This window comes from Microtus pennsylvanicus, chromosome 1, assembly GCF_037038515.1.
Source record: "Microtus pennsylvanicus isolate mMicPen1 chromosome 1, mMicPen1.hap1, whole genome shotgun sequence".
Lineage (NCBI taxonomy): Eukaryota > Metazoa > Chordata > Mammalia > Rodentia > Cricetidae > Microtus > Microtus pennsylvanicus.
Genome location: NC_134579.1, coordinates 152390686 through 152414042, shown reverse-complemented (window position 1 = coordinate 152414042; position 23357 = coordinate 152390686). Strand labels below are relative to the sequence as shown.

Sequence of the window (23357 nt, the reverse complement as noted above, 5' to 3'; positions counted from 1 at the left end):
TCTCTGAGAGTTCAAGGACAGCCTGGTCTATAGTTATTCCAGGTCAAAGATACAGAGAATCTGTCTCAAAAAGCAAAAAGTTAAAAGTAAAAATAAACGAAATAGAGGTTAAAACAAAGCTGCACAAAGATGGAAAATACACAGAGAATCTTGATACTGTATGCTCTTGTGCTCTCTTTGAATTATTTGAATGCTGAGGAAAGAGCAACAGCTGCTAAAAGATATTTGTTTATAAATGCTGCTGAACTAATCCAACATAGATACTTTGAAAATGCCTTGACGTTGAAATTTGGATCTAGGGACATGATGCTTTGGAAAGGAGTTTCTTCTTTTGTTTTCACAGAGGGTGAGAGTCTGTGTATTGCTTCCATCCCAACGTGGTATGATGGACCATGCCCTCCTGAAGGGTTGCTGTGAACATCTTCAGAAAATTGCTTCGCTCAACTGCCAACTGAGATGAAACTAGCATGCAGGTTATACCATGAAAGACCTCATTAACAATGCCCCCATTCAGCAGGAAGCAGTTTGGAGAGAAAAAACTGCGCCCATGTTCCCAAATATGGTTTATAAACATTCTTTAACATTTAAAGGGGGTTATGATATAGATATGAATAATTTGTATTAGTATAGTTTTGCTTTATTTATAGAGATTTAAGGTCAATTTTGTTGTATGTATATGCATATTTCTGCTATTGATTAAGATATTGTGATTGTGTAGTTCATTAAAAAATGTAATGTATAATTAAGAAATATAGGTTAATGGATAATCATCAGTAATAGTCAAGCTTATAGTCATGTTAGTTAGATTTTCTAGATATATAGATATATATTTCAGTTAGATCGGCATTCTTTATATCTTTCAAAGACTATGGAATATGCTATTTAATGTTTTAATAACTTAGGGTTTTTCATGACAATGAGACACTCTGCTCCTGGCAGCACCAATCTACTTCAAGAGGAAGATGGGCATCGAAGAGGCACCTTATGGAGTTTGATAGCCATTTGGGCAAGAAACTGCTCTTGCCTGGACAATGCATAAACTGGACACAGAACCCGCAGAGAGAGGACTACTGAACTTGCCAAAGGTGAGATGATCTTTCGGGGTTCCTGATTCAGGAAAGAGTCTGCGAGACATTCTGCAGGACACAACAGATAGTGACTGAACTGACTTTGAATTTTCCTGCTTCATGGAAATGTCTGCTGGATACCATGGGCCTGAAGGCTGAAGATGGATGCCCCAACAGTACAGAGGAACTTTGGGTGACTGTCCAGGCAGCAAGATTTCTCTGTCATTTCTAGAGTTTTGTAAGTTTCTTATTTCTTGTTTGCTTAGGTAATATTGTATCTTTCTGGAGTTTTTGATGGAGTTAAGAATAGTTAGTTATCGTTATAGTTTTCCTTAGTTATGATAAAGATTATTATAATTTTTACTTGATAACTGTTTTGTTATATGTAATTTTGCTATGTTAAAGTTAAAGCCTTCCTTTTTTTGTTTAAACAGAAAAAGGGGAAGTGATGTGGGAGTGTCATAAATAAACTGCTTGGCTGGCCCTCATAGGTTAAAACATAGGTGGGAGGAGTAAACAGAATAGAATGCTGGGAGGAAGAGGAAGTGAGCTCAGAGAGACATCATGCCCCGCTCCCAGGCAGACACACGCATATGAAGCTCTGACCCAGGATGGACGCAGGCTAGAATCTTCCCGGTAAGACCGGTGCTCACAGATTATTAGAGATGGGTAGATCCGGATATCAGAATTAGCCAGTAAGGGCTAGAGCTAAAGGGCCAAGCAGTGTTTAAATGAATACAATTTGTGTGTTGTTATTTTGGGGCATAAGCTAGCCAGACAGCCAGGGTGCTGGGGACGCAACCCCGCCGCTCTTATCACTACAAAAAGGTATTCTGTTTTGTGTTTTGGTGATATGTTCTGTAATATCAGAACATATTTATAACAACTATATGATTTATAACAACTATATGATCCAGCATTTTTCAGTTTAGTATTTGTCTGGATGTTTTCTCTGTTGTTAAACTGTCTTTCCCTATTTCTTCTGATTAGTTTTGGTTTGAAGTCTATTTTGTTAAATATTAAAATAGCCATACCAGCTTGCTTCTTAGGTCCATTTGCTTGGAAGATTTTTTTTTCCATCCTTTTACCATGAGGTGATGTCTATCATTGATGTTAAGTTGGGTTTCTTGCATGTATCAAAGAATGGATCCTGTTTACATATCCATTGTTACTGTGTCTTTTTATTGGGGATCTGAGAGCACTGAAAGATATCAAAGAGCAGTGGTTTTTGATTCATTATTTTGTTGTTGGTGGTGATGGTTGTGGTGCTGGTGGGGTGTGTGTATGTGTGTGTTTGTGTGTATGTGTGTTTCTGCTCTTTTGGTTTGTTTGTCAGGGATATTTTTCCTGTGTTTTTTTTTGAGTGTGGTTAACCACTTTAGGGTTGGGTTTACCTTCTAGTACCTTCTGTAAAGATGGATTTGTAGATATATATTGCTTTTTTTTTTATGTCACCATGGATTTATGGTGATTGAAAGTTTTTCTGGGTATAGTATTTTTACCTGGCATCTGTGGTCTCTTAGAATCTGCAACACACCTGTCCAGGTCCTTCTGGGTTTTATAATTTCCATTGAGAAGTCAAGTGTTAGTCTAATAGGCCTGTGTTTATATGTTACTTGGTCTTTTCCCCTTAATGCTTTTTAATATTCTTTATTTTCTCTACATTTATTGTCTTGATTATTATGTGCTAAGGGGATTTTGCTTTCTGGTCCAGTCTATTTGGTGTTCTGTATGTTCCTTGCACCTTTATAGGCACATTCTTTTTTAGGTTAGGAAAATTTTCTTCTTTGATTTTGTTGAAAATAAGTTCTGGACCTTTGACCTGAGTTTCTTCTCTTTTCTCTATTCCTTTTTAAAAACACAATTCATTTATTGATTCTTTGGGAATTTGACATCATGCACCCTAATTCTGCTCTTCTCCCAGTCCCTTCATATCTTCTTTCACCCCTCACCCTTGCAGCACTTCCAAAAGAAATTATTTTAAAAAATCAAACCAAGGCTGGAGAGATGGCTCAGTGGTTAAGAGCATTGCCTGGTCTTCCAAAGGTCCTGAGTTCAATTCCCAGCAACCACATGGTGGCTCACAACCACCTGTAATGAAGTCTGGTGCCCTCTTCTGGCCTGCAGGCATAAAAAAATCAAACCAAAACAAAACAAAGCAAACAAACAAAATAATAACAACAAAACAAAAAAAAACCTTTATTTCTTCTTCTTTCCCACCTCCCCAACACCTCTTCATTCATCCTGGTGGACCTGGGAGCAGTGTGTTACATAGTTTATGGTTTTGTCCAATCAGCTTTAATTAGCAATGTTAGTTGCAATGAGTCCCTGGTCTGGTTCAAAGCCTCTGGTTTCTGATACACCATCATCACTGTACCACATCTAGGATGTGCTGGAGATTGTGAAGGGGCTGGTCCTGTGGAACAATAGCTGGAGCATCTCTGTGACTCAGGGCAGCTGTGGGAATCCACACAGGGCCTGGGTATCAGCCCAGCTGGTCAATCTGAGATGCTGGGGCAGGAAACCTCATAGTGGAGCCAATACCATCAGGGTCAGTTCTCTTTCAGCTGAGGTAAAAGGTGGGGCCATCTCTCACAAGTACAGGGGCCAGTTCTTGAGTGAGGATCAGGGTCAACTCTATTACTGCAGTGTCCAGGAAGGTGGGGCTAGCTTTCACAGGGCCAATGAAGGGCAGACCGGCTAAGCATGGCCACTGATTCATTACACATGGTTTCTATGGCCCTCTGAGGCAACACAGGCCACAGATATCAACAAAGACCCCAGCTAAAGCTAGACCAGAGACACAGAAATGGTGTTCAGCTGCAGCTAGGCCCCAGCAACATTATTATTCCAGGTAGAAGCACTAACAGCTCAGATCAGGGTGGCTCCTGGACATCAAGAAGGCCACAGGTTGCAGTCCCAACTCCGGGCTTCTGTACAACCTTTGGTTGCAAGACAGGCCTCAGACTTCAACACAGTCCCCAGCTGCCGTAGGACCACAGACCCAGACAAGGTTCTCAGCAACAACCAGGTCTGAATGTTACTATTGTCCCAGGTGGCAGTGAAATCCATTCAGATTGGCACGTCCCTAAAGACAGCATGACACTCAGATACCAATCTCAGATTCCAGGTGTCCACATGGCCTTCAAGACAAAAAGAATGTATCAAATCCCTATGAAACTGTAGCTAAAGACAATGGTTAGCAACATGACATGGGTGCTAGGAACCCAACTCAAGTCCTCTTGAAGAGCAACAAGTGTACTTAACCACTAGAACACCATACCAGCATACCAACAGACATTTTTTATTCAATTTAATTTTTAATGTATTGCACATATGTGTGTTTTGTCTACATGTTTTTCTATAAACCACATATGTGCCTCGTGTCTATTGAGACAAGAGGAGGGCACCACATCCATGGAACTAGGGTTACAGAAAGGTTTAAGCTGCCTTTGATGTCCTGAGAATCAAACCCCATATACTCTGAGAAAGTACCCAGTATTCTTAAAAATTTAGCCATCTCTCAAGCACCTTAATAATTATTATAGAGGTAAATTAATTGAGTCATGAACCCAAAAGCCATAGAGGGTATAAATGGATTTAAAGACTCAGTTAGATATAAGAGATGAGAGACTCTCTTCACCCTGAACAATGAACCAAGCAGAAAGGGATCCTGTAGTAGAGGCTGCTTGTTGGTTCCTGGCCGCCCAGCTAGCTTAGACCTGAAATAATCACACATAAACTGTATCAATTAAATTACTGCTTGGCCCATTAGCTCTATCTTTATATTGGCTAACTCTTACATATGAATTTAACCCACTTCTATTCATCTGTGTATCACCATGTGGCTGTGGCTTACCTGGTAAAGTTCTCAGTGTCTGTCTCAGGTAGCTCCGTGGCTTCTCTCTGACTCCACCCTTCTTTCTCCCAGCATACAGCCTAGATTTTCCTGCCTAGTTCTGTTCTGCCCTTGCCATAGGCTCAAAGCAGTTCTTTATTCATTAACCAATAAAAGCAACACATAGACAGAAAAGGCTCCCACACCAGGATCACAAAAGGTATTTTATTCAAGTAAAACCAGGAAGAAGCCAGAATGTTGATACTGATAACATTTAAAACACTTTTAAATCAAAGCTATGGGAAGATAAAATTCATAATATCACAATAAAAGCCATCAAGTCATCACGGGAGTTACAATTGCTAAGACAGGTGATGGCAGTTTCAGAGTATATTATAACATGAGAGTTAAGTTCTTTTGTTTCCTTTGTAAAAATGTATTTACTGAGTTGTTCCTATTTTCTATATTGCTAAATACCTTGCAATATACCAAGGTTGCTGCTTGGTTGAAGAAGTCCCTTTTTTCACTTATAGCAAAAGTTCCATGGTGAGTTTTGTCTTATTGGGTATGGAGTGCTGTAACTGTGCTGCCTCTGCCGACCTTGTAGGAAAAATGATACTTTTTCCTCTCTCTCATGTGGAAGACACCTGTCTTAAGATGTGATCTATTGAAAACATTCACTATAGAGGCTATTTTTACATCTGCCATATTGCAGTACATTATAATGATCTGGCAAAACATCATTATTCATAAATTTGAAGCAGCTTCACATATTGGCCCCAGCTATCGAGATAAATGTATTAATGGACAAGCAGCAGCACCAGTTATGGGTTTCCCATTGTATCAGACTCTGCTCAAAGTTATGTTTAAAGCTTTTAAATTGTTTTTTGGGGATATATATTTTTCTCTGCTCCACTTCCTTCCTCTCCCCTCCCCTTCTACTCTCTTCCATGATCCCTATACTACCAATTTAGAGAGTTAAGTTCTTGATTCCCTTCAGGTATAAGAGGACAATCCCAAATGCTGGGCAAAAAAAAATGGGTGAGTTGATGCTTAAACTTACCCACACTAACAGATGGGTTTTTCCATTTTGAGTGTGGTATTTCTTTTCTTTTTTAAAGAGCCTCTCTGTGTAGTCCTGGTTTCCTAGAACTCACTATTTGGCTCTGGATAGCCTTGAATACACTGATATCTGCCTATTTCTGACTCTTGTGTGCTAGGATTAAAGGTGTTTGCCACCATGCTTGGAAGATGGGTTTTATTTTTAAAAGGTGTGGTCCTCCATGTAGAAGACCATTTCCCCCACTCTCAGCTGTTTTTCTTTCCCTATAGTTCTTTGCAAACATATGTTTTTCTTTTCTTTTTTTTAATTTTATTTTTCATTTTATGTCCTGGTTTCAGTTTCCCCTCCCTCCTCTCCTGCTATCCCTCCCTCTATCTCTCCTCCACCCCTCCAATCCACTCTACCTCTGTTTCTGTCCAAAAGGGGGCTAGCCTCTTATAGTTATCAACAAAGCATGACATATCAAGTTGCCCTAAGACTAAGCTCCTTTCCTTGTATTTAGATTGGGGAAGGCAATCCATTGTTGAAAATAGGCTGGGGACAGCCCCTATTTCCATTGTTAGGAGTACCACAAATAGACCAAGCTACACAACTGTCACATACATGTGGAGGGCATAGGTTGATCCCACGCAAGCTCCCTAGTGCTGGTTCAGAATCTGTGAGTGCCTATGAGCCAGGCTAATTGTTTCTCTGGATTTTCTTATGATGCACATGACTCCCTTGGCTCCTATATTTCTTCCTCCCTCTTTTCAGCTGGATTTTCCATGCTTGGCATAATGTTTGGTTGTGAGTCCCTGCAACTGTTTCCATCATTTAATGAATGAAGGCAGTCTGACAAAATAATTGTGGTATTCACCAATCTGATGACTGGGCATAGCTAGTTCAGGCACCTTCTCTTCTATTGCTGGGATCATCCAAGAAGATTCCTGGGAGTCTGTCTTGCATCAAGTTTCCACCTGAACCTGAAAATTCCTCATTTCCAAACCTCTCTTTCAGTACTCTTCCCTTCCACCTACCCACAGCCTGATACCTCAAGTTCCCATTCCCATCTGCCCTCAATCTGTCCAGGACACCTCTTCTTTTCCCCCATCCCAGGGAGATTCACACATCCCCCTTGGCCCTTCCCTGTTACCTTATCTCTCTGGGTCTGTAGTTTGTACCAAGGTTATCCTTTACATTACAGTTACTATCCACTTATGAGTGAGTACATACCATGTTTGTCTTTATGGGTCTGGTTTCTTTCACTCAGGATGATATTTTTCTGGTTCTATCCATTTATTGTAAAATTTCCTGGTGTCATTGTTTTTAACAGGTGGGTAATACACCATTACGTAAATGTACCACATTTTCTTTATTCATTCATGTTTTGAGAGACATCTAGATTGTTTCTAGGTTCTGTGTATTAGAAATAAAGCTTCTATGTACATATCTGAGCCAGTGTCCTTGTGGTATGATTGAGCATCCTTTGGGTATATGTCCAAGAATGATATAGCTGTACCCTGCAGTAGATCAATTCCCAATTATTCTGAGAAACTGCCACACTGATTTCCTAAGTGATTGTACAAGTTTGCACTCCCACCAGCAATGGAGGAGTCAAACACACAGTTTTTAAATAGTAAAATCCATATATATCATGAACCTCACTTTGTCTTTAAAGACTAACATAGGCAGAAAGTTAATGGATGAAAAAAGAGCTAGAGGGCAAGAAAGACCCAGGAAGAAGGTGCAGAGAGGAGCCTGACTGTGTAATCATGTGTTTAATAAAATCATCAAGGCAAATTTCTGACTCTAAATAAAGAATAGCATGTGTCATCAGAATTGGAGACTATTTTCTGACAACAGAGTCTAAATCCATGGAGCTCGTAGGCCAATATGGTTTTCTTGGACATAAAGATGAAACTCAGTCCCCTTGGTTGTATCCTCCTGGGGTTCTTGAGCTATCCATATACTTTTGTTGGTTGTACCAAGCTTCTCCAATGATTGCCCCCAGGACCAGAAAGACTACCCCAGCCAGGGCGATGCGGATACCATTCCACACCTTGCAACTCTGGAGGGTAGAGCCTTAAAAGGAAAAGACAAGAGTGAGAAGTCATTCTCTGGTGAACAGGACCCAGCCTGAAATAGTAGTTATTGATACATTTGGGGGTTAGAAGGCATCATCACAGATGGCCCTTACCTGTGGGAGAACTGATTCTAAAAGAAAGCAGTCAATTTAACAATGTCTACCAGGACTCAGAAAAAAGGAATGAAGGAGTGTGAAGCTTCTTCTTCCCTTTGGACTGATCTTAATAAACTGGCTCTCCATGCTTCTCACTCCTTTAACCAAAGATAGAGGTTGTAACCTCAAATATCCCTATTATGAGCTGGGTCTCCATTATCTGGAGACCCAAATGCACTGAGACTCTACTGGGCATGGGCTGATGGGAAGAGCTTTTGAACTGCCCAGTTTTAAAACATTAAGATAGATCTGAGAAAATTACTTCTCTTTTACAACCATGCTGCACCTCCATTGGTCTCTTTATGGCACAGAACTAGAGCTCAGTGTATACAGCGGGGTAACCTTATAGTCTCACCCCAAACCACTTTTTCACCTATCAATTCCTCCTTTTTCTTTTCTTAAAGACTTTGTCCACTTTCTCCCTGTGGACCTCATGTCCAAGATGTCTAAGGTCTCAGGGTTGTCACTAATGAGGTCTTCTTTTACTGAATCTCCGGGGTCTTTCATTGGGTCTCTGTCTAATGGTCTTCTGTCCCTTCTTTATCATTTTCCTCAAACCTGGAGATATTTCTCAATGGGTGCACTTTCATTTTGTCCTAGAGTTACAGGGATCTATGAGCATCTTCTGCCTATGTAGGCAGATGGCATCTCTCATTCAAGGAGCCCAGTGGTTCTATACGCTTCTTGAGAATTGGGAAGTGGGGCTTCAGTTGACTGCTTCTCTCCCCTGCCTACCCTAACCATACCAGGGTGTTCTAGCCTAGCATCACCTGCAGAAGGCACTCCAATGGGGGTGCCAAGAATGTCCTCTCTTGACTTGGGAGCTACCTGTAATTGGTCCACGTGCCAAGTGGCGAGAGCTTGGAGAAGAAAAGGTCAAAATGAATTATGCTTCACTTTTATAACCCACCCTTGCTCTCTACTCATTCCCTCTGCTTCCTTCCCTCCTTGCCTTCTTGCCTTTCTCTTTTCTTCCCTCCCTCCCTTCATCAGCCCCTCACTACTTCTTTCAAAAAAGGAAACTGTTCTCCTTATATGCAATTTCTGTCCTGCCTTCCCAGAAGCCTTGCTACTTGCACTAGCTGAATCAGTCTTCCTCATCAACTTAGACCATGTAACCCAAAAGGAGAGGAGCAGAGGAGGAGGGGAGAGGGGAGAAGAACTGAGGGAATGGGATAGTCAAGATGGGGGAAGAACAGAGACAGCAAGGAAAGAGATATCTCAATTGAGGGACCCATTATGGGGCTAACAAGAAACTTGGCTATAGAGAAATTCCCAGGAATCATCACAAGGATGACCCCAGTTAAGACCCTAAGCAATAGTGAAGATGCCCAAACTAGCCTTGTTCTGTAGTCAGACTGATGACTATCTTAAATATCACCATAACTGATGAGATAGAAGCAGAGTCAGAGACCCGCATCAGAACACTGGGCTGAGCTCCCAAAGTCCAGTCCAAGAGTGGCACTGGAGTGAGAATATGAGCAAAGAGGTCAAGACCATGATGGGGATACCCACTGAGACATCTTACCAAAGCTAATGGGTGCTCACCAACTCCGGCCGGACAGGGAAGGATGGGTCCTTCTAACTAGGACCAAACTAGGCCTTCTAAATGTGGGTGACAGTTGTGTAGCTGAGGCAGACTCCGAGGTCACTTTCTGTGGGACCAGAATTTATCCATACTGCTTATACTGACTTTTTGGAACCCATTTTCTTTGAAAGGATACCTCACTCAGCACAAATATAGCAGGGAGGGTCTTGGTCCTTACTCAAAGCAATGTGCCTTACACTCTCTGAGAAGTGGATGGGAGTGGGGGAAAGGTGGAGAGAATGGAGTGAGAAATAGGATTGGTATGTAAAATGAAAAAAGATAGTTTTTCTTTTAAAAATTAAACTAAATTAAAAAGAAATTTTAAAAATGTAATGAGGCTCAAACCACAAGAGGGCAGCATGGAGTCGTGGAAAACTGAGGTGCAGGGCTTTGCTGCAGGAAATGCTTTTCTCCTGGAGTCTTCAGAGCTTGCTATCTTTGACAAAGAACGTTTATTTTCTCCATATTTAAAATAGTAGGGTCGCTGGGCATGGTGGGGGTATGCCTTTAATCCCAGAACTCAGGAGGCAAAGGCAGAAGGAGCTCTTTGAGTCCAAGGCCAGCCTGGTTTATGTAATAAGTTTCAGGACTTCCAGGGTTATATATAGAAATCCTATCTCAAAATTAAACAACTACAAAAAACAAAAGAAGGAGGGTGAAAAAGAAGGAAGGAAGGAATCAAAGAAAAATTATTATTAATGACACCTTGATGGCTGGTTCCAAAATCAAGACACCAACCCAGCATATCACCTGTAATAAACTACAACACCAGCAATGAGGCGGGTGAAGGATTGGGAGCTGATGAGGAGAGCTATGTAGGCCCCTTCTCCATCCTAAGTATTGATACAAGGGGGGGGGGTGATTGGCTCCATCACTCAGCCACAGACCATGGGAAAGACCTGAAATGACAGGACAGGGAAAACTGAAAACGTGGCAGAGCCCCTCCTAAATCATCCTGTTAGATATTGGTCCTTCCTTCTATTCCTACCTCACTCACTCTGCTTGGCCTCCCAGAATAAGCAATGAGCAGCTCCTGGTAAGATGTGGGAAGACATGGACATGGACTAGAACAGTTTCTGTATCCCGACTTCAGACATTTTGGGGCCCAACCTCACACAGGTTATTCCATATAAAAGAACCCACAAAAGAATAATCCAGGCCTGTCCACCAACCTTCTCTGGACCACATTACCTGCCTAGTGAGATGGTACCACTCCAGAGGAAATATATTCCTGCAGTCACCACAGGCTTGAACTCAGCGGGAAACCAGTATAAATCACAATGCCCAGTGAAAAAACATGTATCACCTTGAGAAAACTCCCACCATTGATGGGGCTCAATCAGTACCCAGTAATCAGGAACAACTCCGTGGTCTACCAGTAAGACTGTATCTAGTCATTCATGGTGTCTGGTTAGACTAAAGCTCCTGAAATCTGAGGTTTAAGGATAGATGAGATCTGTGCTGAAGGAGGTGAAAAGGGGGAGCATTAGGATTAGGAGAGATCAGGGGAAGTTGAGGCAGGGGAGAGAAGCTAGTGTTAGAGTCCAGAGACCTAGAAACAAACCTGAGGTCACTCCTGAGACTGGGTCAGAAGTGTGGGTGACATCTTCACTGGTCACTTTCAGCTCCAGAGTCTCACTGCGTTGGGACCACATAGACCCTTTTGAATAGAGACACTGATAAGATCCAGCAGTATCTTCATTTACTGGGCCAAGCTGGAATATAGCCTGTTTTTTAGGAGGCAAATCATTCTTCTTATTCATTATTGTTGTGTTTCTCTTCTCCAGGAGGAATGTATCATATTCTACGGGGCTTGTGCACAGAAACTTTACAGAATGTCCTTGGGGAATCTCAAGGCCTGGATCAGCCAAAATGGAAGGCCTTGGCAGAGATTCTAGGGGAGAGAGAGAGAGAGAGAGAGAGAGAGAGAGAGAGAGAGAGCAGGAATCTCACTGCACACAGTGAGGACATTATCATAACACAAAACCAAGTGACACACACCATTTTGTACTCTTACCAAATTTAGAGTTCTCCATGATCATAGTGAAGCTTTATAACATCCCCACTATGAGTGCCCACCACATGACATTAAAGAACCTAAGTCTGAGCATGTGGTGGGTCTAGCGATGATTCATCAAAAAAAATCTCAGAATGTCACAGACTGGACTTGTCTGCTACAGAGTCCACTGCCTTTCGGGGAACTGCTTTATTCCAGGGACCTGTGCTTTTTCTGCCTTTATCTCCACCTTCTTTCCAGGGTGTAATTGGGGCTTTAAAATCTCACCTGCTTCAAACTGTCTGAATGTAAGGGCATCCCCATAAAATCACAGATAATTATACTTATGTCAAGAGACAAATTTAAAGTGCTCACACTTATCATGTTCAAGGTGATGTCTTGTATTTTGTGGAATAACTGGATCAAATTAATCATTATGGATAAACTCACAAACTTACCTTTTTGTGACAAATTTATGAATGCATAATTGCCAGCCATGCTGAGTAATTGACTTCCTGCCCTTATCCATGTGCAATGATATTTTGTGCCCTTAGACAAACAGTTCGTAAGCCTATCTCCTTTCTTCACTTATCCTTCATATATTTTTAATATCGTGTTCATCTTCTAGGGATGCCTTCCATGTTTCTATGGTTTCACACATACAAGAAACACAGTATCTTCCATTTGAAGGCAAATTATGGGAGGGAGGACTGATTTGAGAGAATAATTGTCTGAGAAGGTGGCAGAAAGATTATGATGAATGTAAGGGGTGAGCATAGGCATCTCAAGAGACAGGTGAGATCAGAGGTGTACTCCCTGAGGTGACACAGAAGAGATACTTGCACTGAAACCCAAGAGACAGAAGTAAACTTCCTGCACCCAGCAGACAAGAACATGGGAAATCAAACATTGAACAAACTCAGAGGACACAGACCCTGTGCTTCAGGAATAGTTCAAGATTTCAAGCAGTTCAAGTGGGATATGCCAAAAATAGTTAAGTGCTGTTTGAAAAGGGAAATATATATGTGGGGAAAATCTCATGCTAATTGGCTTGATCTGGTCATTCTCCAGTACCAATTTATTTCAAAATATGAAGTCAGACATGGTAAACACATGAAATTTTTGTCATTTTAAAAATTAAATTAAAATTTATCCTGTAAGACAGCTTGGAGTTAGTGGGTGTTTAATGAAAATGGAAAAATGTTGAAGAACCTAGAGACAAGTGAGCCTGATAGGAAAAGGGGATCAGGATTTTACTAGGGTAAGTCAGAGTCACCAACTCTGAAAAACATTATGATCTGATTCTGTGTCAAAATAAACTATCAAGCCCAAGCTACATACTACCCACAGACAAAGCCTGACTTGCTCATCCAGTATTCTAGCCTCTGACTAGTAAATATGGCTCTCAACCCTCATCAACAAAGTTAGCAGACATTTATGCAGAACGGAAGAAAGACTTGAGGCTGGGTATGGTGTTGCATGCATTTAATACCAACACTTAGAAGGCAGAAGTGGGTGTATCTCTGTGTGTTCTATGCCAGCCTGGTCTACAGAGTGAGCTCCAGGCCAGTCATGGATACCTAGTGAGAATCTATCTTGAAACAAACAAACTAATTAAATTAAATAGTGCAGACTCACAAATTTGAACCAACAGGACCTGGTAGCACATTATATATAGGAAAATAAAGAGGTAAGATCAAGTATGAATTCTCATGTTCTGCCTTTGAGTACTGTCAATGCCTTGCCTAGGGGATCCTAAGAGAGATCTGGATTATGCAGAGAAATAGCTGTAGAGTGGTCATGCTGAATGAAATTGTCTTTGCAGACAGCTTGTCACCCCCACATTCTTCGCAGCATGATTCTAAGCAGAGAAGAGATAGAATCAATGGTACTGTCAGTCTAGATGAATAGATAAAATGTGTTGCCAAACATATTAGAATAGTGGTCATCCTTCAGAAAGGAAATGATGCTGTTGATGGCAACTATTATGAATTTGGGAGTGTAAAATGAAATAAGCCAATCACAGAATGACAAATTCCACAGACTCTCACTTATATATGGACTACAAAAGCATTCACCTCAGAGGTAAACAGTATAAAAGAATAATGGCTGATTACCTAAGGCTAGGGATAGGGTAGATGGAGACAGAGAAGATGCTCATCAAAGATATAAAATTCCATTTAGACAGGAGAAATACATTTCTCAAGATATACCATTTATGAGAGTTTCTTTAAAAATTCCTATAATGGATCCCTGTTCCATCCAGATGGGTGAGTGTGCGCTATACCAGGGCAGACTGTCCCAGAAGAAAGCACAGCCCCCCCCCAGCTCCTGCTGCAGGGGTTTCTTTATTACACACAACCCTGCCCCCCCCAAGCCTGCCCTATTGTCTCCAAGGTCCTTGGCCCAGGAACAGCTCCTGCTGCTGCACTAAGGCTATCCACCCAGAGGGGTGAGTGTCTGCCAGCCAGGCAGGCCAGAAGGTCCCTGCAAGGGAGTGCAGGGCACCTTCAGCTTCTGCTACAGGGTCTTCTGTGTTCCACTCAACTCCGCACTGCCCCCACGTTTGCCTTTTGTCTGCAGTGTCCTTGAACTAACAGGAGACCCTGTGTATGTGCTAAGAAGTTCCATCCAAACAGAACAGTTCCTGCTCCTGCACTAAGGAGATCCACCCAGAGAGTCAGGCACAGCAAAGAATGGACCAAGACACCAAGACTCTCCTGGCTCCATGTGAAGGAAGAGATGGGCAGGCGCCAATGCAAGAATTGTTCCAACAACCTGAAAGGCAACATGACCTCACCCGAAACCAGGGATCATGAAACAAGAAGAACTGAACATCTTACTCCAGAAGAAAAAGAAGAAATTGACTTTAAATGGAACATTATGAAAATAATAGAGGAACTTAAACAGAAGGTGAAAAACTGCCATAAAGAAATGGAGATGACAAAAATAAGGTAGAGGAAATGAATAAATCTCTCAAAGATTCCCAAGAAAAACAAGAAAGAGCAATCAAATAGGTAAGGGAAACAGTTCAAGACTTGAAGAATGAAATGGCGGTAATAAAGAAAACACAAACCAAGGAAAGGCTGGATATGGAAAATCTGGGTAAATGAACAGGAACTACAGAGACAAGTATTACCAACAGAATACAAGAGATAGAAGAAAGAATCTCAGTCACTGAAGATACTATAGAGAAATAAACTCACTGATTAAAGAACAAAACAAATCCAACAAATTCTTAATACAAAATATCCAGAAAATTTGGGACACCATGAAAAGATCAAACCTAAAAATAATAGGGTAGAAGAAGGAGAAGAATTACAACTCAATGGCCTAAAAAATATATTCAACAAAATTATAGAAGAAAACTTTCCCTACCTAAAGAAGGATATTCCTATGACGGTTCAAGAAGCATACCGAATACCAAATGCACTGGATCAAAACAAGCATCCCCTCTATATATTATAATTAAAACACAAAACATATGGAATAAACAACAAATATTAAGAGCTGCAAAGGAAAAAGGTCAAGTAACATATAAAGGTAGACATATCATAAATACACCTGACTTCTCAATGGAGACCATGAAAGCCAGAGGTCTTGGGTAGATGTGCTGCAAACACTAAGCGGCCATGGATGCAAGCCCAGACTACTATAACCAGAAAAGCTTGCATTCACCATCAATGGAGAAAACAAGATATTCCAGGACAAAAACAGATTTAAATAATACGTTGCCACAAACCCAGCCTTAGAGAAAATACTAGAAGGAAAACCACAAACCAAGGAAGCCAACAACACCCATAATAATGCAAGCATCTGACAGCCCTCCACCAGCACAACTCAAAGAAGGGAAACACACAAACTCTACCACCAGAAAAATAACCAGAGTTAACAACCACTGGTCATTAATATCACTTAATATCAATGGACTCAATTCACCTATAAAAAGGCACAGGTTAAGAGAATGGATACAAAATCAGAATCTAAAATTCTGCTGTTTACAAGAAACACACCTCAAATTCAAAGACAGACACTACCTTAGAGTAAAGGGTTGGGAAAAGGTTTTCCAATCAAATGGTCCAAAGAAACAAGTGGGTGTGGCTATACTAATATCTAACAAAATTGATTTCAAACTAAAATCAATCAGAAGAGATGGAGATGGACACTTTATACTCATAACAGGAACAATTCATCAGGAGGAAGTCTCTATCCTGAATATCTATGCCCCTAATATGAAAGCACCCACATATGTAAAAAACATTACTAGAACTCAAAGCATACATCAAACCCCACACTCTAATAGTAGGAGATTTCAACAATCATCTCTCACCAATGGACAAAATAACCAGACAGAAACTTAACAGAGAAATAAGAGAACTATCAGATGTAATGAACCAAATGGACTTAACAGACATCTATAGAACATTCCACCCAAACAGAAAAGAATATACTTTCTTCTCAGCATCAAATGGAACTTTCTCAAAAATTGATCACATAATTGGTAACAGGGCAAACATCCATAGATACGAAGAAATTGTAATAACCACCTGTGTGCTATCGGATCACCATGAAGTAACGTTAGAATTCAACAACAATTCTACCCCCAGAAAGCCTACAAACTCATGGAAACTGAACATTCAACTACTGAACTTCCTGGGTCAAGGAAGAAATAAAGAATGAAATTAAAGTCTTCCTTGAATTCAATGAAAATAAAGACATATCATACCCAAACCTATGGGACACTATGAATGCAGTGCTAAGAGGAAAATTCATAGCACTAAGTATCCACATAAAGAAAATGGGGAAAACACACATTAGAGACTTAACAGCACACCTGAAAGCTCTAGAAAAAAAAGAAGCAGATTCAATAATCAAATTGAGGGCTGAAATCAACAAAATAGAAACACAGGAAACAATAAAAAGAATCAATGAAACAAAAAGCTGGTTCCTGGAGAAAATCAACAAGATTGACAAACCCCTATCCAAACTAATCAAACGGAGGAGAGAGAACATGCAAATTAACAAGATCAGAAATGAAAAGGGGGACATAACCACAGACACAGAGGAAATTCAGAGAATCATTAGATCTTACTACAAAAGCTTATATGCCACAAAATTGAAAAATGTGAAAGAAAGGGACACTTTTTTTTAAAGATAAGTACCATACGCCAAAATTAAATCAAGACCAGATAAAGAGCTTAAATAGACCTGTAAGTCACAAGGAATTAGAGGCTTTCATCAGAAACCTCCCTACCATGAAAAGCCCTGGACCAGATAGTTTCAATGCAGAATTCTAGAAGAACTTCCAAGAGGACCTAATACCTATACTCCTTAATGTGTTTCAGAAAATTGAAACAGAAAAGTCATTGCCAAACTCCTTTTATGAAGCTACAGTCACCCTGATACTGAAACCACACAAAGACTTAACCAAGAAAGAGAATTACAGACCAATCTCACTCATGAACATCGACGCAAAAATTCCTAATAAAATACTTGCAAACTGAATCCAAGAACACATCCAAAAAATTATACATTATGATCAATTAGGCTTCATCCCAGAGATCCACGGCTGGATCAACATATAAAAATCTGTCGATGTAGCCCATCATACAAATAAACTGAAGGAAAAAAACATATGATCATTTCATTAGATGCTGAAAAAGCATTTGACAAAATTCAAAACCCCTTTATGATGAAGGTCTTGGAGAGATTAGGGATACAAGGTTCATTCCTAAATATAATAAAAGCAATATACAACAAGCCAACAGCTAACATTAAATTAAATGGAGAGAAACTCAAAGCCATCCCACTAAAATCAGGAACACGACAAGGCTGTCCACTCTCTCCATACATCTTCAATATAGTCCTTAAAGTTCTAGCAATAGCAATAAGACAACATAAGAAGATAAAGGGGATTTGAATTGAAAAGGAAGAAGTCAAACTTTCATTATTTGCAGATGATAGTGTACATAAGCGACCCCCAAAACTCTACCAAAGAACTCCTACAGCTGATAAACACCTTTAGTAATGTGGCAGGATACAAGATCAACTCCAAAAAATCAGTTGCCCTCCATTACACAAAGTACAAAGAAGCAGAGAGGGAAATCAGAGAAACACCACCTTTCACAATGGCCACAAATAGTAAAAAGTATCTTGGGGTTACACTAACCAAGGAAGTGAGATCTATTTGACAAGAACTTTAAGTTTTTGAAGAGAGAAATTGAAGATGATAGCAGAAAATGCTCTTGGATTGGGAGGACAAATATATTAAAATGACAATTCTCCCAAAAGCAATCTATAGATTCAATGCAATCCCCATCAAAATCCCAACAAAATTCTTCACAGACCTTGAGAGAACAATAATCAACTTTATATGAAAAAAACAAAAAACCCAGGATAGCTAAAACAATCCTATACAATAAAAGTACCTTCAGAGGCATTACCATCCCTGACTTCAAACTCTACTAAGAGCTACAGTAATGAAAACAGCTTGGTATTGGCACAAACACAGAGATGTTGACCAATAGAATTGAATCAAAGACCCAGATATTAATCCACAAACCTAAGAACACCAGATTTTTGACAAAGGAGCTAAAATTATACAATGGAAGAAAGAAAGCATCTTTAACAAATGGTGCTGGATTAACTGGATGTCAACCTGTAGAAGAATGAAAATAGGTCCATATCTATCACCATGCACAACTCAAGTCCAAATGGATTGAATACCTCAATATTAATCTGACCACACTGAATCTTATAGAAGAGAAAGTAGGAAGTAGTCTACAAAACATGGCACAGTAGACCACTTCCTACGTAGAACCCCAGTAACACAGACAATAAGAGCAAAAGTCAATAAATGGGATCTTCTGAAACTGAGAAACATCTGTAAAGCAAAGGACACTGTCATTAAGACAAAAAGGCATCCTACTGATTTGGAGAAGATCTTCACCAACCCCACATCAGACAAAGGTCTCATGTCCAAAATATATTAAGAACTCAAGAAACTAGACATTATAACTCTAATTAACCCAACTAAAAAATGGGGCACTGAACTGAACAGAGAATTCTCAACAGAAGATGTTCAAATGGCCAAAAGACACTTAAGGTCATGCTCAACATCCTTAGCAATCAGGAAAATGCAAATCAAAACAACTCTGAGATATCATCTTACACCTGTCAGAATAGCTAAAATAAAAAACACCAATGATAGCCTATGCTGGAGAGGATGTGGAGTAAGGGGAACACTCATTCATTGTTGGTGGGAATGCAAACTTGGGCAACCACTTTGGAAATCAGTATGGCAGTTTCTCAGGAAACTGGGAGTCAACCGACCTCAGGACTCAGCAATTCCTCTCTTGGGAACATACCCAAGAGGTGCCCAATCATACTACAAAAGCATTTGTTCAACTATGTTCATAACAGCATGATTTGTAATAGTCAAAACCTGGAAACAACCTAGGTGCCCCTCAATAGAAGAATGGATAGACAAGGTGTGGCACATATACACTTTAGAGTTCTACTCAGCGGTAAAAAAACAATGACATCTTGAATTTTGCATGCAAATGAATGGAAATAGAAAATACTTTACTGAGTGAGATAACCCAGACCCAAAAAACTGAATATGAAATGTACTCATTCATAAGCGGATCTAGCCATAATTAAAGGACATTGAACCTATAATTCTTGATCCTAGACAAACTGTATAAGAAGGTGAACCCAAAGAAAAACACATAGTTATCCTCCTGGATATTGGAAGTGGACAAGATTGCTGGACAAGGGTTGGGAGCATGGGCGTGGGGTGGAGATAAGGGGAAATAGGGAGAGAGAAGGGAGAAGGGTAGGATGTGGAGAGCTTGAGGGAATGGGTTGTTGGGATGGAGGAGGGGTGGATGTGGGAGCAGGGAAATAGATATCTTAATTAAGGGAGCCATTTTAGGGTTGGCAAGAGAATTGACCCTGGAAGGGTCCCCACATGTCCAAGGAGATGTCACTAGATTTTTCCTTGGGCAGCAGATGAGAGGGTGCCTGAACTGGCCTTATCCTATAGCCACACTGATGAATATCTTGCATATCACCATAGAGCCTTCATCTGGCGATGGATGCAGATAGAGACAGAGACCCACAATGGAGCTCTGGACTTAGCTTCCAAGGTCCAAATGAGGAGCAGAAGGAGGGAGAACATGAGCAAGGAAGTCAAGACCATGAGGGGTGTGTCCACCCACTGAGATGGGGGGACTGATCTAATAGGAGATCACCAAGGCCACTTGGAATGGAACTGATGGAGCATGTGATCAAACCAGACTCTCTGAATGTGGCTGATGGTGGAGGCTGACTGAGAAGCCAAGGACAATGGCACTGGGTTTTGTTTCTACTGCATTGACGGGCTTTGTGGGAACCTAGCCTGTTTGGATGCTCACCTTCCTGGACCTGGAGGGGAGTGGGGAGGACCTTGGACTTCCCATAGGGTAGGGAACAATGACTGCTCCTTGGCCTGGAGAGGGATGGGGAGGGAGATTGGGGGTAGGGGAGAGAAGTGGGAGGAGGGGGAAGTGAAAATTATCAATAAAAAATTCCTATAATGCTAGATATATAACTTTCTCACAATTAAAATGATGATTTTCAAAGGTGAAGGATTTGAAACTTAGCCTAACTTAGTCATAGTTTAATATAAACACACGTCAAAACAGCAGATTGCATCCCGTGAATATATTCCATTGTTAATTGTCAATTAAAAACGCCTTTAACCAAGAAAACAAAGAAAAACATGTGGCAAAAGGGAGAGGTGAAGTCTGCATACTTGGGAGTGTTTATGATTACAGGGGATATCCAAGGATCTCCCTCCAGGTCTCCTAGGTGCACATGATCCTCTCCAAAGCCAAACTGAAGACATGACTCACCGTGCTGAGCATTAATTGTCCATCCCAGGCACAGCACTAAAAGAGAAAAACCATTAAGAAAGATCCTCATCACATGACTTCTTTAGCAATGAGAATCTAAGAAGGACTAGATATTGGTGGGAACACCCAGCCTCTCATGATTACCCAATCATTCCTCTTCCATATTAATGTGATGTGGGATTACCCTCTGTATGCTGTGAATACAATTGCTGTTAATAAGGAAACTGTTTTGCATCTGCACAGAGCAGAGTAGAGATAGGCAGAGAAAACTAAAACTCAATGCTGGGAGAAGGAAGGTGGAATCAGGAGATGCCATGTAGCCACCAGAGGGGAAAGGTATGAGCTGTCATCTGGAAACTTTCCAGTAGGCCACAAACCTCATGGTGAAATATAAAACAATAGAGATGGTTTAATTTAATATTTTAGAGCTTGCTAGGAATATGTTATAATGATTGGCCAAGTAGTAATTTAATTAGTACAGTATCTGTATGGTTATTTCAGGAGTCTGGGTGGCTGAGAAATGAACAAGCAGCCTCCTATAACAAATTGGCACACCAACATGGTTGAATATGTACTCATAAAACCTGGGAAAGCTTAAAAAGGACTCCTAGACACACACACACACACAAACAGAGTTTCATGCAACTTCTTGTTCTGTTTGCTAAAAGCAAGCAGAGTCATGATTCCTTTAAAGAGGTCTTCCTGATTCAGCAATAGCAAAAAAAAAAAACCCTTCAGTTTCAAAACAGCAGTTTCCTGGTACACCAGCACAAATGGCTCTGACTCTTTCAGGAGGTCCAGCTATGACGCATTTCAATGGGGTCTGTGAGCAGAGTGCTACAACTGGCTTAATGGTAATATAGACCTGCTGTGTACCTAAAAATGGGGCTGTGAGCATGGCTCTCAGAGGCAGCAAACATGTCTCTGCCATGTTGAACTAGGCAGAGCAAGCAGGCAGGGTCATATTGATCCAATCCATGCCCACTTAGCATTTCAAGAAGAAGATCTGGTCAGAAAATAATTACAGATACACAATAAAGACAGATTTAGATGAAAACACCTGTAAATGGGAACATTGTGTTTAAAAATGTATGTAGGCTTGGAAGAAAGAAGAAAAGAATATAGAGTTATAAAAAAGTAAATATTTTTTTAAAAAAATAAAACACAGTCTTTAAATAGACAGATTAAACTTGTCAAAAAAGTAATAGAATAAGAAAAATGAGTCATGTTAAGATGGAATACACATAGAAAGTCTGAATTATGTATATTATTGTTTTTTCTTTACTTTTTTTATTGTGAAACAGCTACATACAGAGAGATATTTCATTGTATGGACTGATAAACTATTTTAAAGGTATCCTGACTTCAGAATTTGGGTCTAAAGATTTGTTGCTTTGAAAAAGAGGTTCTGCTTTTGTTTTCATAGAAGGTAAGAACCTGTGGATCAATTCCAGCCTAATGAGGTTGAATGGACTAAGAGCCCCTGAAACGTTGCCATTAACACCCCCAAAATACTTCATCCAACAAAAAGCAGGAAGCAGTTTGGAGAAAAATATGCCCAAATTTCTGAATACTGTTTATAAATGTTTGTTTACATTTAAAAGGGGATATGCTATAGATATGAATAATTTGCGTTGGTATGGATCTTGATCAATTGATAAAAATTTAAGGTTAATTTTGTTATATCTTTATTTCTGCTCTTAATTAAGGTATTGTGTCTGTACAGCTCATTTTAAAATGTAATGTATAAATATATAGAGAACTCAGGAAACTAGACTTTAAAATGCTAATTAAACCAATTAAAAAATGGGGCACTGAACTGAACAGAGAATTCTCAGCAGAGGAAGTTCAAATGGCCAAAAGACACTTAAGGTCATGCTCAACTTCCTTAGCGATCAGGGAAATGCAAATCAAAACAACTTTGAGATATCATCTTACACCTGTCAGAATGGCTAAAATAAAAAACTCCAATGATAGCCTTTGCTGGAGAGGCTGTGGAGGAAGGGGTACCCTCATCCATTGCTGGTGGGAATGCAATCTTGTGCAACCACTTTGGAAATCAGTGTTTCGGTTTCTCAGGAAATTCGGGATCAACTTACCCCTAGACCCAGCAATACCACTCCTGGGAATATACCCAAGAGATGCCCTATCATATGACAAGAGCATTTGTTCAACCATGTTCATAGCAGTATTATTTGTAATAGCCAGAACCTGGAAACAACCTAGATGCCCCTCAATGGAAGAATGGATGAAGAAAGTGTGGAATATTTACACATTAGAGTACTACACTCCGGTAAAAAACAATGACTTCTCGAATTTTGCATACAAATGGATGGAAATAGAAAACACTATTCTGAGTGAGGTAACCCAGACCCAAAAAGATGAATATGGGATGTACTCACTCATAATTGGTTTCTAGCCATAAGTAAGGGTCACGGAGTCTACAATTGGTGATCCTAAAGAAGCTAAGTAAGAAGGTGAACCAAAGGAAAAACATATAGTTACCCTCTTGGCTATGGGAAGTAGACAAAATTGCCGGGGAGAAAATTGGGTTCTTGGGGGTGGGGTGGGATGGGGATAAGGAGAGATGGGGAGAGAAAAGGGAGAAGGGGAGGATGGGGGGAACTTGGGGAAAAAGGAGGATTGGGATAAAGGAAGGTTGGATAGGGGAGCACGGAAACACAATTCTT

General features: G+C 40.3%; 1 protein-coding gene across 5 annotated transcripts in view; it reads right to left on the bottom strand.

The window, feature by feature from the left end:
• Nucleotides 1–7706: 7706 nt before the first annotated feature.
• Nucleotides 7707–23357, bottom strand: part of LOC142831756 (leukocyte-associated immunoglobulin-like receptor 1) — a 41263-nt gene continuing 25612 nt past the window's right edge. For 3 of the 5 annotated variants that reach the window (XM_075942146.1, XM_075942153.1, XM_075942160.1), the window contains 3 exons: nt 20668–20703; nt 11339–11501; nt 7707–8029 (listed from right to left, as the gene is read on the bottom strand). In XM_075942146.1, coding sequence (XP_075798261.1) covers nt 7869–8029; nt 11339–11501; nt 20668–20703 — 360 coding nt within the window. In that variant the 3' untranslated portion in view covers nt 7707–7868. Of the gene's footprint in view, nt 8030–11338; nt 11669–20667; nt 20704–23357 lie in introns of all 5 variants that reach the window. The other 2 variants (XM_075942167.1, XM_075942175.1) reach the window with 2 other exon arrangements.